The 15000-nt window shown below is 37.7% G+C and overlaps 1 protein-coding gene across 2 annotated transcripts in view; it reads right to left on the reverse strand.

The window, feature by feature from the left end:
• The window catches only part of ZCCHC7 (zinc finger CCHC-type containing 7), a 115788-nt gene that overhangs the window by 11407 nt on the left and 89381 nt on the right, over positions 1-15000 (reverse strand). For both annotated transcript variants that reach the window (XM_062018348.1, XM_062018349.1), the window contains one exon: positions 13253-13288. In XM_062018348.1, coding sequence (XP_061874332.1) covers positions 13253-13288 — 36 coding nt within the window. The remainder of the gene's footprint in view (positions 1-13252; positions 13289-15000) is intronic.

Raw genomic sequence — 15000 nt, forward strand, 5'->3', positions numbered from 1 at the left:
ACTACCGTGGGAGGGCACCTACACAACCCAAACAGCAGATCCAGGGCACTCCTTTCCAACAACGTGCCCATCACAACCAACGCACAAGTTCTGCATCCCACAGAGTCTGGTTTTTTGTGCAACTCACTGAGACAAACAAGACATAAGGCTGCAAGTAAAACTCATTAGCAGTGATGTTTCACCAATTTCTTGAGCCCCTGGAAGATGATCATTGAGTGAATCATTATGCGCTGTGGGTTGTAGACTGGAGTTGGACAGGGAAATGGTCAGAACAGCTCTATCAGTGAAAAATACCCACTTCTTTTCCCTTTACAAATTATCATAATCTACTGGTATACCAGCTGAAACAATGGCAGGTTAGCGTCATTCCCTTATATTCAAAATTGCCAATATAAGATATCATGTAATATCGTAATTATACTAAAGGGTTTCGTTGTTGTTATTTTCTTTAACCATGTCATGCACCCAGTAGACTTGCATTCCATTGGGTAATTCCTTAATTAGGCAGATTTTTGAAACAAGTATTATGTACACAACAGACCGTAACGTCTCCTTTGGAGTCTTCCTAGTCTATCAGGTGATTGCATCATTAAGCCACACATGCTACGTAGTAAAAATCCTCATGAAAATTCATGACAGAAACACACTGAGCTTGATGCATGCTAATAAGTGAGAAACACAGAAATTTTGTACTTTGACTTTTAACACCCCCAAAACTCCAAAAAAATGATAAACAGCATAACTTGTTTGCCAGATTTTATCTCTGATTTTTTTTTCAGGCATCTAAAAAAATAACCCAACCCAGTGCTCTTCCAACAGGAGGTCGCACCGCAGCATCTTTCCACAAATTACACCTTGCAACTGGGTTTACTAAATGGGCTTGTAAGGTCCTTTCCACTCTTTTGGGTATTAACAAAACACAGTGAAATAACCAAGAAAATGGTGATCCAACATAACTTTTAGGGTATTTCTTTTCATTTGTTTTGTTTTAAGTACATGATACACATTAAATTAAAAATCAATGGACAAAATCTTATTTTTTGATTGCAGAGTGTGGAAAACTAAAGCTTTTCCCACAAAGAGGAATTCAACTTGTTCAGCCCGCAGTACAAGGACTGGGAAGTGGCCGTTTTCTACAGGAATAAGACATTTCTATGATGCATTTTAAATAGATGCAAATAGCACCTACAATGTGAAAACATTAGAGGAAGAGACAAAAAATACAATATTATATGTTTAAAAGAAATGAGTGTAACCCTTAGATACTCTTACAAGAGAAAAAAAACCCCTAAAATACTAATTAAAGTATTTTCTGAAAAATGAACAAAAAAATTTCCCAAGTTCATAGAGAAAATGAAAATATGCAAGGTAGTAAGGATAACAATACAGTCCCTGAATGTCTCAAAATCTTCATGGTTTAAAAGGCATCCCAATTTTCCCCAATGGTGGTGGCATCTCTCCAGTCGTCCATGGCTAATTTTACACGGAATGCAAAACGTTATTTAAATAGGACGGTGCATTAAACTTCAACTATTTCTGATGTAGCTCTCAAACTACAAACCTATCTTTCTTCTATTTTAATTTTAAAGTAAGTTAGCAAACACTTCCTCCTTAATCCCCAGAGACTATCCATACAGTGACACAAATGTGCAAATTTACGACAGTAACATAAATGCTCCTCCGAAGTAATGTGCAACATTAAGTGAAATCGTTTCCTGGAAAGATATTATAGGTATCTATATTTTATTTGCCATCTTAAACATATCTGGGTCTTTATGACCTTATTTTTAAAATGTATTTCCTTTTTACATTTCCTGGTGCAAATGGACTGCATAAATAAGCAATGTGCTATGAGGCTTCAGACTAGCCGATAAACCCTTTCAATTTTCATGCCAGCTTCTTCTTTTGTAATTCAAATCTGGCTGAAAACTGGCAGCTCTGAAAACTGAAACAAGCACTGCCACAAATACCTTGTAATGCTATCGACCTTGTCTGCCCATGCAGTGAGAAAGGGGGATGCATATGTGTCTGCAGTCATCCAGATAACACAACTCATTTTTTTGGGGGGATAACAGAAGCCAGCCCCGGACTGTGCACCAAAAGCAGTCATTACCAGGCAAGCTGGAGAATAAGTCTCTTCAAAATACACGGCGCATTTAAAAACCATATACAGGGCTCAGCCACTGCTTTCATTACCAATTTTAATTTAGCTCCTTCAGTTTGCCAGCCAGATAAACTCTTTAGTGCTGTTTTTTAATCTATTTGCCACATTTTATGTTTAAGATTATAGTAATATGGGACAGGAGAAGGAATCACTTTTAGAGGAAATAAAGAAATAGATCCGCTTATCAGCGCCCATCAGAAAGTTCATTAATCAGCCAGGCTTTGTGCCCCCTAAATTGAAAGGTTAAATAATCCTCTCAGGAATATTTCTCGGCACCACCGCCAATTGTCCGGAGAGAAGCTGCCATTCACAGCACTCTGGATCGGTGACAGGGTATTTTACCACTGTTTGGACCCCAAACAATGATGGACAAATGGCCTGGCTTACAAAGAAACCTTTTAGTACAAGGATAGAAAAAGGACCACAAGCTTTGAAGTGTGGTGGGGGAGGTGGGTGCGCAGGGAGGAGGCAGGGAAGGAGGAGGAGACTCGTGCATGGGGACACGTATATTTTATTTGAATGTTTATTAGGAGAGTGGCCAAACGCTGCTCTATAGGCGCCCGGGCAGCGGGCGGGCAGGCGCGACACGCACGCACACCCGTGCACTAAGCGTATGCATACTTACACATACATTCATACATTAATCTGAACACAAACATTTGCAAAGCCCGTAAAATCAGGAGATGAACAGAACTAAAGCATGGTTATATTTATTAGCTAATTCACTGGGGATCCCAACAAACCCCAAGGTTTTAATTTTTACTGTCATTCCAGATGATTTACAGCTTCCTTTCTGCCTCCTCCTCTCTCTCTTTAACCTTTATGTTGCCTACTAATCACCTTTCACCATCAGATGCAAAAGGAGGAAGTATGACATTTGAAATAACTTTCTTAGGGGACCATTCTTACTAGCTACTTGATTTGAGGTGATTTTTGATCACAGCTAAAACTGAAAGAAACACAAAAAAACCACAGTGCTGCAGGAAGATACAAGATGCCGAAGAGTGGTGCATCGGTTTGTTAGAAGTGAGTTTTTGCTGGGGTATGTTATAAATAAACAATAATTCAAGGTGGTTTTTTCCCTTTAAACTTCCCAGCAGCTAGGCTTCAATCTGTAAGATCCTTTACTAATGGACAATTTTATAGAAGCATTTTCCTTACATAATCAACATGTTTATTGCGCGTGTTAATGTTTGTCAATTTCCTCCTCATTTTTTTCATGTGTTCTCCATTTAAGAGATATTCTCCACCATATATATTCAGTAATACTGCAATTATTTTTTACCCAGCTTTACCACAAGTGATACTCATCCAGAATATGTCCTTGAAGAAATGTGTGACAGTCTATACACAGCCATTAATGCACAAAAGCTTTTCCACGTGCTTCTTGCACATCTGTTTTTTAAACAACAGCCCCAATTCCGTAGAATTTTTATTTTAATATAACTTGGGACTTTCTGAATAGCCTACATCATCTAAGAAACGGATCAAAAGATTTCAGCTTTCTGCTCTCTCACATCACATAAACAAGCGATTGATCAAACCTGTTTTATTCAAACCAACTTTTGCGTATCTCGGTGCTATTATTTTCCCTCTCTTTCCCTTCTCACACCATCAACAAAAAAGCAGAATTAATTTGACCAGGATCTTATCTGTCATCAAAATAGGTCAGACAGAAACTGGATATCACGTGCAAATCTGGTGCAATTAATTTTAAAGCAGAAGATATTTCAGAGCTATCACACAGTCCACAGAAATCCTTCAGTGTTTGTGTACACTCGTGCACATGCCCTCACCATTCTTTTAAGTGCTAAAGAAAGTTACAAATACACTTCAGAAGAAGAATTAACTGCATAGGCAAGAAACAACCTGATATTACTTTCTATTAGCTACAAGACAAATAGTTCTACAGGCAGAGAAACCGTTAAGTTTGAGATGAGAAAGCAAAAAGGAGAAAAAAACCCAGACTAGCAGCTTTTGGACTCGATCCTGACTTAGAAACTTTGAATCCAGGCAGTGACCATCCGTCATTTGCAAATATATCATCTGGTCTATTGAAAAAACAGTCCCTTTTCCTCTAGGTGTTGCCTCCCTCCTGTCTCTGGGGAATCAAAACCTCCGCCATGCCCCTGCACACAGGGCTGCTGGCACTGGGGAAGGACCAGCAATGCAGCCTCGTCAGGCCAGATGTGGATTGGGCTACTGAGTAAAATATCATATGGAGGAGCAAGTAAAAGTTTAGCACTTTCTGGAAGAGGTGAGGAGACCAGCCAAGGCAGAAGTGTCATGGTCTGCTTCGATGTGAGGTGCTGCCCACAGCAGTCCAGTATGAGGGTGGTTGTTTGTGCCCATTTCAGAGTCGTACTTACTGTTGTTAGGGTACGTTTGTCAAACGTTAATTTAATTAAAATGTAGCATTGAAAGCTAAGTTAAAACTGATGGCCTGACTTCATCTCCCTGGGGCCAAAAATTCTAAAGGGATGTCCTCTTCTTTTGCCATATGTGGGTGCCACAGCGTGTGTCATGCAAATCACCCACCGCTCTGAGACTCCGCCAGTACTGCAGTAAAACAGTACCTACTTAACAGCATATGGCTCTGTGCTACTCATCACTTTACATGGGTCTTTGATTCCTTTTAATTCCCTTTATGCTTGATTTTGCAAAATTTGAAATCAAAATCGGGATAACTCTGTCATGGGGATAGTAACTTTCCCATCCACATGACAGGACCCAACAAGATGTATTAATATTATTGACATGATAGACCCTCTTGGAATTAAATCAGTGAATACTTTTAGGGAATCCTAATCCGTAGATTATTAACATGATCAAGCATAACTTCAGAAAGTTACTGTCTAACTGGTGTGAGCTCCTGGCTGCTCCTAACACACAGATCATTGACAAGATGAACTAGCAGGTCTGGCAGTGACATGGACGATCACATACGCTGCTGCCAGTGCAGTGCTTCGTGGACTGCTGTTGCTAAATACCGGTGATGTTTTACCATGCAAAGCATTTGTACGATAAAGTGCAACAGCTTCAGTGCTACTAAAGCACAAAATCCACAAAGCGGCTACCGAGTGGGCATTTGACAAGCAAGATGCCGTTAGGATACGCTTGCAAACAATTAGTGGAGATCTATGCTCTACTGGCCCTTTGCATATTTTCCACTTTGCAATGTGGAAACGCACCAAAATACACTTTATTCTACCTACTTGGAAGTGTGATTTTTGTATCTTTTAAAATGCCTGACAGATGACAGACAACTTTTGGTCTCCTGTGGAATTTCGAAACTGACTTCAAGTTCTAACAAAACAGAGAGTTCTGAGGAATAATTTTCAGGACTACAAGAACTTTAATGTGAATATTCTTATACAGAATTTACTTCAGAAAAAGGGCAAAGAAATACCTTTTTTTCTCCCCCCTCAAAAACCAGGCTGTTTTTTAAATGTATCAAGATCTCATTCTAGTTTTCAAAATTTATTTTCCTTATTTAGGTGGTTAATAGCTGAAATAGAGAAAATCATTTAAATGATTGCATAAGTTCACCTTTTCAACTGAAGGAAAGAAGGGTGCAAAAGTTACCAAAGTGGCAAGCGTTAAGGAAAAGATCATCTTTTCCCTTAAAAGAACTGCAGTTAATGTGTATGATGGGGAGACATTTCAGCAATGACTCGATTATCCTGTTCTCTATTCAATTAACCACTTATCCAGCGGTTTGAGTGTATGACAAAAATACATATCACAACAGTTTTGGCGTGAGTTGGGCACAGAGGAATGCTGTGTTGAGCATTTTGCGTTTCTGTGTTGAGAACAGAGCAATTCCTGCTCACAGACTTGCGTGGAAAGGACCAGCTCTCTCCGGTCTTTCTCCATTCGTGAGCACATCTTGCCTTCAGGATTGTTGGCGCAGCCTTTTAAAAAGGCCTAATACTGTACAAATAGCTTCCAGAGCATGCAGGGGTTAGCTAACCATAGATTGAAACCTTCAGAATATTAAAATATATTATTTTCCACACCCTTTTGTTTTTCCATCCTCTGCTCTTTTCGTTTTCCCCCTAAAGGCCTAAAATATATGGTTTTGGCAGAAAACACAGAGTTCCTTAAATAATAACAACGTGGATATCGAAGTGAGGGATAGTCTGAAGGATGCCACTTCTCAAAGGCAAGCACTTTGAGGAGGTTATTTGGAACCCCAAAATCAGAGAAATGGAAATTACTTGTTTCAGTCAGTCAAGCTTTTTATCTCTCCATAGTCCCAGTCTGCTTCCAGAAATATATCAAAACGCAATTTCTGGTCAAGATGTAATCAGTCTTTAACCCTCAATGTAACCCTTTTGCTTTATTTTCTGGGGAGACAGATGGGGAAAGGCACGAGACAGATAGATGTTAGAGAAGCAGGCATGCTTTCTACTGTGCTTACACGATTGAGTAAGTGGCAGCTCATGACTGTGATGCTAGAAGGTTACAATACCCACCCCAAATGGCCCCTCAGGTCTGTGCAGTGGTCTGTACCTCTCTGGTCCAGCCTGACAAGAGCCAGAGGTTGACCTGAGGTAATTATCACAATCTCAGGTTGCCAAAGTAGGTATCAACTAGGATCAACTATCCTCTGTAGTAAATAGCTACCAAGACACTATCACTTCCTCCCAGGAAAGAAAGTGCAAGCACAAAGACATGCTGGCATTTTACAGATGTCTAGTTTGAAGTTTCTCTTTCAGCTTAACTGTCATTCCCCCTGCCCATTATTTGGTACTCACAACTGGCTAGGGTTAGTTAAAACCCAACGTTTCCATAAAAAGACAAAACTAAACAGTATGTTTTGTAGATGTTACATATTTATACAGAACTACTACAGCTACTTCTTTTTTTTTCCTGTAGTATTTTAAATACAGTTTTCAAGTAAAAATTGGGAAAAACTCTATCTAGCTTGCTTTTGTCTGGAAAGCTATAGCATATGATTTGTACTCATGAATTTACACTTATTTCAGGATCTCAAATTCTCTTTGCTTTCTGTAAAAAAAAAATCACATCAGAAAGAATACTGTCTTTTGTGAAAAAAACCCGATTTCTTTGCAATAGAGGAAGATTTTGGGTTTAGGTTTCTTAACAGCCTCAAAAATAACTGAAACCTGAAAGAGAATAATGAAGAATTATGAATAGTAGGGGAGAACAAGAACAACGTAAAATACAATCCAAAAGACCCTCTAGACAGCATACCAAACCACCTCTAATATACTTATTTTCTCTAGAATAACTGTGCAGGTCAGGCAGACAGTTCAGAAGTATCTCTGTCACAGAATGGCTCTTGCAAGAACAGTAGGGCTCAAGCTTGAACCATGCAAATAGGTAATTAAAAAACCCAAAAATCTGCCAACTGTTGTCCAAGATCTGCCCTATCTCCTCCCCTGGCTAGAGGCTTGCACAGATTTTCAGAGAATATGAAATCTTCATGAAGCTAAGCCCCAAAAAGCATGTGTGGGGACACCATCACACTCCAGGTGCTCCTGCTTCCCCACAATCCATCGGAGGAAGACTCATTCTTACCCTAAATTCATATTCCTGAAAATTCTAGGTTGCCTTCCCCGTGAATTCTAGGTTGCCTTCCCTATGAAATGTCCCACCAATAGCTACTGAAGTGTTGGCACACAAGGGTCAGCTCCGTGATCCCACAAGATGGAAAAAGCCAGTGTCAATCGCATAAACAAAGTGATGTTTTTACCAGAGCTAACAGAAATAACCTTAAAATGACTGGATCGAAACTGGTGCAGGGCTGAAATATTTAGCATGAATGCGGTGATGTCGTGGTGCGCAGCTTTGCGTCACACAGAGACCAGAGGAGCTGACGCGGCAGTCGCGTTCACCGCAGCAGCCCCATCCCTGTGCACAGGGAAGTCAGGCTTAATCTTCTCTGGAAAATACTTCAAAATCCATCCTTTCCCTAACCACACAAAACCTCTCTGGAAACTAAATGCTCTCTCTCCCTTTCTCAAGCTTAAATATTTCTTACCAGAGTCGTACTTTGAATTTTGTCTTTCTGAAAGTCACGTTTTAAAGGATACAGATTGACTCTAAGCAACACTGCTTACATTTTCATTTCTGAAAAAAAGTGTCAGGCCATGAGGAATTTTAATAATGCACACAAAGAAATCCGAGCGCAAAATTTAAACACAAAAGATGCATTGTCCCTTCATGTCTTTTACGCACAGAGGCCCAAACAGCCAATTCCTGGTTCACCTTCTTTTATGCAAGTGGATTAAAAGTAAGATTAACAAATTGTCAAAAAGCATGTTAAATGATAGCTTCTGCTAGTTAAAAATTCTGATGGTTCTAAAACTCTGTTGGTGGCCATCTTGGCCTAGGAGCTTTAATATAATGAGACTGGTGAAGGCAGGGGATGGAGGAAAGAGTCCTTACGGCCAGGGCAGTTCAGGGGCAGGAAGAGGCTATTAAAAATAAGCAATCCCTATGGAAAGAAAACACCTAATCCAAGCAGGATTTGTGTTTTCATATATGCATCTACATCACGAAACACATTAGAAAAATTGAATGCTGCCCATTTTAGAGACAGAATTTCATTACTCTGTAGATATTTACTGAAGAAGATATTAGTACGGGCAACATTGATTCCTATTTGTTTATTATATCCACATTGTGTTCCTGAGCCAGACTGGCTACATTTGTTTCTGTACACCACACATCCCCCTGAACAATGAAGCAGCGAGGCATACATTAGGAGACCTACACAGCCAGCACATACACCATTTTATATAGAAAAACCAAGAGGGCCATTTGCACGTCTCCTGGGTACCCCCACCAGCACCTTTGTGCAGAAGAGGTTTGAGTTACACCTCATGGGGACTCGCACGGAAGAGGTGCAGCTTCAGGCCTGGTGCAAAACATGGGTTGCTACGTGTTGAAAATACATTTCCACTCTATTCTTCAGTGATGTCATCTGTTGAGTGCAAAGCCACAGGACGACCTACGGGATGGAAGTGGGTCTAGACCCGAGGTCCCATCTGCTGATTCGTGTACAGAATGCAAACAGGTTCCTTCCATGGCATGGTGTCTCCTTGGAAGCTCAGCTCCCATCCTGCTGCCCACTTGAAGCCTTGAGCTGTTACCACTCATGGCAGTTCCCATTCTCAGGGAGAAGGGCTGTGCGCCTCACAACGCTCCGTCGCAGACCCCACACCGAACCGCTGAGCCTGCGACGCAGTGGGATTGTTCCTCCATAAAATGGGATCTGACACTGGACGTGCAGCCATGCAAGCAGGTAGCAGACCCAACTCAGAGGGACGCTATTGTATTTTTTTAAGTATAAACTGCAAAACTGTACCAAATGAATAAAAACCCTAGGGTGCCTTAATCTCACAAGTTTTTCCACTGTTGACTTTTTTTTTTTAATTAGACTATAAACTGACCTCCACTTTAGAATGAAATATTTAATAAATGTCTCTACCTTTACAGCTGAAATCCAAAACAAGAAGAAAAAGGGAATGAAACACGGCCCAGCATTCTGAGGATGAAAAAGCACAAGCACCCCCAACACCCTGAAGATGAAAAGGGGATGTGATGGCATGTTCTTTGGAGTACACATCATATTTATCTGGGTTTGTGGAGTATCTGGCTTTAGGAAGACAGTTGTAAGCTAAGCTTCCTCAAAATCTAGAACAAAGAGCTTGACAAGACCTTGAATGCCTTCTCCTAGAAAAGATATATGTATTATTATTTACACTGCAGTAAGCTATGATTGAAACTGTTTGTCCCGTACTTGCAAATGAAGTCCTTGTGTATTATTTGAATTGAAAATAATAAACCCTTTGACAAATGAAAGTGGGTATCAAAATCAACCTATTTATAGCAAATAGATATCTATATGAAGAAAAACTTAAAATATGTTTTGACAAACATAATTTCTCTTTTCTGAAATAGGAGAAATGCACAGAGAGCAAGCATGATGAAAATGATTTGTAGAAGTTTTAAATCACTATCTTAAAGAGGTTATTGAATATTATTTTAAACCACAGCAGGAATTGGATCGTTCTGCTGACTTTGATTGGTTTTTTTCAGAATAATTTTAGTTAACAGAGTTGAAAGAACAAGTTTAAAGAAACTAACTTCACCCACTTATAAAGCTTTGATTATCATAGAGCCTTTAAATTTAAGCTTCATTGAATACAATATGGTAATCTTTTTTCTATCAAAAGGCAAATTAAAATATCCTGCTTATAATCCTTTTTTTTTCCCATTTCAACTGCTCACAAGATTTCTTGCACTGACAGCAAGAAATAATGTTGGAATAAGACGTTTATGCCCATACAATAAATTATTTGTAATGTGCCAAAATTTGTCACCAGAGCTAATGTAAACAAAACCCTACCACCATCCATAACAGCAGAATGGATTTATTATTTAGTCATTGTTCTAGTCAATCCATGTTTCTGTGCAGGGGCTTCAAGGAGTCAATAGATGGCAGTCCATCTCTTAGGAAAGAGCCAGATAATGAATAAAATCACCAAAAGCTTCACAAAAGAGAAAGGTGGAAGGCTGTGTCTTTTTTCACAAGCATTCACAGTAATTAACTAAGAATACTTTCTATAATGCAAAACATTTAGACAAACTTTGTAATGGTTGTCTGTAAGCAACGTTATAAAAACAGCCTTTTATTACAAACCTGAAAGCCTTGTTTTATTTATTCGAATATGTACCTGCATGTGTGACACTCATGATCAATTTACCAAAATCAATTTAAATCCAGTGGTTGTATCCATGGCAAAAGCACAGGAAAAACTCACTGTGGCCTTAGCATGTTTGATAATAATCAGGCAGCCTCTGCAGCGTCGCAACAACCATGACAATACTTTTTAGAAAACTTCCATTATTTTTTCTTTACATTGTTACCCTGTTTGCACAGAAATTTTTATTTATAAATTAGGAAAATTATAAACCAGTTTCTATAGTGAAATGCTGCTACGCTGATTGAAGAGTAACAGATCTTGACTTTTTTTGTTACTATTCTATAAATACATATATAGAAAAAGAAATTACACGCAATCCTAACACAGAAATTTCAATTCTTGTGAGAACACTGTTTACTTCTGCTTCAGGTGCAAAAAAGAATATTTAAATGGAACAATAAGAGCTGGGACTCAATCATTTAAACAATTCAGTTAATGCAGTTTCTTGAGGTATAACGTATTTTAAAGATCAAGCATGTCTTTTAACAGCCAAACGTGTAAATTCTGGGCTTAATCTGACTACAAATGTAACTTTGAGTCAAAATGAGTCTTCCCATGCAAAAACCAGAGATGTGCAAAGCATTTCCTATGTATCAGAAATGTGGATTACTTGTAGATAATTTGCATTTCACTGCAAAATAAAAAATTATTTCTCACTTACCAGGGTCTGACTCAATGTCAATTTATCTTTGAGTGCCCATATTTGACCACATTTCAAAATACCCCTAAAATGTATGAAGAATTTCCAAATGGGTACTTTTAACAATACACTAGTATTTGTAACTTCTGCATTTTCTAACAAGAACTTGTTTTGAGAAATGTTGAGAAATGTACACTATCTGAAGTGTAAACCCCGAACATTTTTCTACCAAATTTGCAGACAAAATTTTCTACCTCAGATACCTCAAATTCTATCCTAGTAACCAGCTGGCCAGGCTTAAGCTCATATACTCTTTTTTACAAAAATAAATATTATCTACATGTTGATTGCAATTCACTGTTTGAGGAATTTTCAGCATCAGGTAAGACTAAAATTAAATTAAACCTTTTACCTCAGTAAAAGAGAGAACGCAACTTATTACTGCACCTAGTATCTGATTATTAGATTCCAAATATCATAAACATTTCAGAAATCATATTCACATACACCCTTAGGGATCATTATGAAAGACAGTATTTACCTTTTTTTTCCTTCATGCAATTTTAAGAAAAGCAAACAAAAATACTCAGTGGATGCACTCTTTCCTCATAGTGTTTTTAAAAAAATGTCTACACCAATCCTATTAAAAATAAAAGTAAATGCTCAGAAAGGGTGGAGGATTTCCAAGGCAGATCTTTGTTTCAAAATCATTATGCAGAAAACACAAGCAAGAGGTTTTAAGCATAAATTTCTCCTATTCATTGAATTTAGAAGCAAAACCAGAAAAAAAAAAGAGCTTTCCACTACCATGAAAAGGTGGAGGCAACAAACTATAAAGCACATCTCATTTATTGCTCAAAAGAAAAAGCCCATATCAAAGACCCATTAAAAAAAGTAGTGGACAAACTTTTCTACTTTGTTTTGAGCAGACAGCAGTGATTAATTATCTGCAAGAGCTAAATATCTACGACACTACTCTGGATAGCAATGACAGTAAAGATGCAGATGAACAGCAAAAATCCTTTAAAGGTGTTTTTAAGTATAATAATTTTATAAATTAATGTATTCAGCATCTGTAATACCAATTCCATTAAATACTGCCTAAACCAGATATGTACTGTTCCAGGTTCCAATGTTAGCAAAATTTATATGCATTTTGTATTAGTTTTGAGGAACAAAGTTTTATTTTCTTGTTTCAGTGATTAAAGATCAACTAATGCAGGCCAAAGAAGAAGTTACAGCTCTATCCTCACCAATTAGAAATTAACTGTAAAAGTTTATAAAGTGTATTTTGCTGAAATTAACATCTACACTTTAGCTGAGATTTATTTTACTTATTTAGAAAGAAAGCTTTGTCACACACAGTGATTAATTATCAGCATCTGGGATATCTGAAGATGGGATTATTGTTTCTGCTATGCATCTTAACTTAAAATTTAACCCTCTTTATAAGTGTAAATGTGTCATTGAGAGGAGAGAGTGCTGGAAGGCAACTCATTTAATGATTACAATACTAAAATGAAATCTAAAGTTCTAAAGATGTTTAAAAAATAGTGACAGTGTTTCATTGCATTCTCCAGTTCAAAAACTCTTCAGATGTTTATTATCTTCTCACAGAAGATGCTTGTCTATATTTTATGGTCAGCAGTTCACAGAAGAGTAAATAGGTTGGGTGTAGAAGAAAATAAAAAAGGTGTTTCTACTTACTGTTAGGTGATACTGCCTCCATATTTCTGGGCAAGCCTGGAAAATAAAAATATTGATCAGCTAGGAGCATGAAACAAGGTGCTTTACAGCCTGTTGGTTTTGGCATAACACAGTATCCACCGGTGTCGGTCACAGGAAAATAAGAAGCTTAACTGAAAGGGTCTGCATTTCAGCTTCAAAAACCTGGCTAGACAGTTTAATTGAATTTTACACTGGTTTAACACACTCCCTGCCATTGTCAGAAAGCCAGTAACAGTTTTCTCTCTCCCCTTCTTCTCTGAAGGTTAGAAGTTTGGGAGAGTAATGTGCTCTTAACTGTAATAAGTATTAACACTGCAAAACAAACAGAAGTGAATTTAAATTATACATTTTGTGACATTTTAAATTTACATAATATTTTGGAAATTAAATCACAAAGTACCTTCCTCTCTTGTAGGAACAGAAATATTTCAGTACTTTTGTACATATCTCTATCCTAATCAAAATATAATTGTTACATGTGATAATCCTCAGTAGTCTAATGTCAGATGAGTTGTAAACAAGAAGCATAACAGATTGCTTTAATGTTTCTATTTTTACAATGGCTTGCTTGATTTTTTAATTTTTTTTTTTAACTTTCCAGACTTGCACACAAACTTCTAAGTTCAGCCCTTTGCACAAAATTTTGCAGAGCAGATTTTGAATCACAGCAACAACACAATAGACCTGAGGAATATACAAGACAGGAAAGGGGAAAACGTGGATCTTCTTTAAACAAAATCAGAATGTATTAATGACCAATGAGACTGAGGTAACTGTCTCAGGGGTTCTTAATATTTTTACAAATTTTACAGTATTTCTGTCTTCTGCTGTGACTCTCAACTTATAACCAAGACACAGAAATAGTGGTACTTTGTTAGCATTTTAGTATTTAAGAGTGAGCACACTGTTACTTCAATGGAGGTCTTTCACTTTTGTTTGAAATGTTTACTTTTTTATTAAAATGGCTTCTTAGTCATTTGAACAATTAGCAATTTGGCTTGCCAATCTCAATTTTCAGTATTTTAAGAAATATTAGCTATTTCGTGGCTTCTACATAATGTGCTGTAGCTCCGATTTCAAACATTGAGGCCTCATGACTACTTGCAAATGAGTATTATTAACATTTCTTTAGATTTCGAATAAATTTTTCACTCTTGCCTAAATTCTTGCCTTCTTTTATTCTGACAGAGCATGTTAATTATAAACCCACCACCCAACATCCAACATTAGCAACTGAATCTCTCAAAAAATGATCCAAGTTTTTGACAGTCACCCTATGACATACACGGTATGTTTTTCCCGGATGTGATGGAAACGATATTATTTATTATTCATTCCGTCAGTAACACAATTTTCTGTAGGAAAATCTACAATCTGTTCTGTGTAATGGTTCGACATTTCTCCTCTTACTCAAATACTGCATGTAAATATTGGAGCTTTATATTAATATTTCTATAAAGAAAATGTGTGAAGTACATCATATTCCTCACAGAGGAACAGGCTACAGCATTTGACAGTTTGAGCACACTCAAGCTGTCTTTGAGTGCAAACAAAAGGATTTTCCTCCTTCGCTAACTTAGGCAGGATTCAGAGGTGTGATACATAAACACTCTCTGGTGTACAAAAATATTATCAAAGACCTTGCCTTCTCTCTCAAACCTGTAAAAGGCTTCCACTGTACATGAGACTTTTGCTGGTTTAGCAGAGGGGTAGCAGGCAGTTATTTA

Source organism: Colius striatus, chromosome Z (genome assembly GCF_028858725.1).
Source record: "Colius striatus isolate bColStr4 chromosome Z, bColStr4.1.hap1, whole genome shotgun sequence".
Classification (NCBI taxonomy): Eukaryota; Metazoa; Chordata; class Aves; order Coliiformes; family Coliidae; genus Colius; species Colius striatus.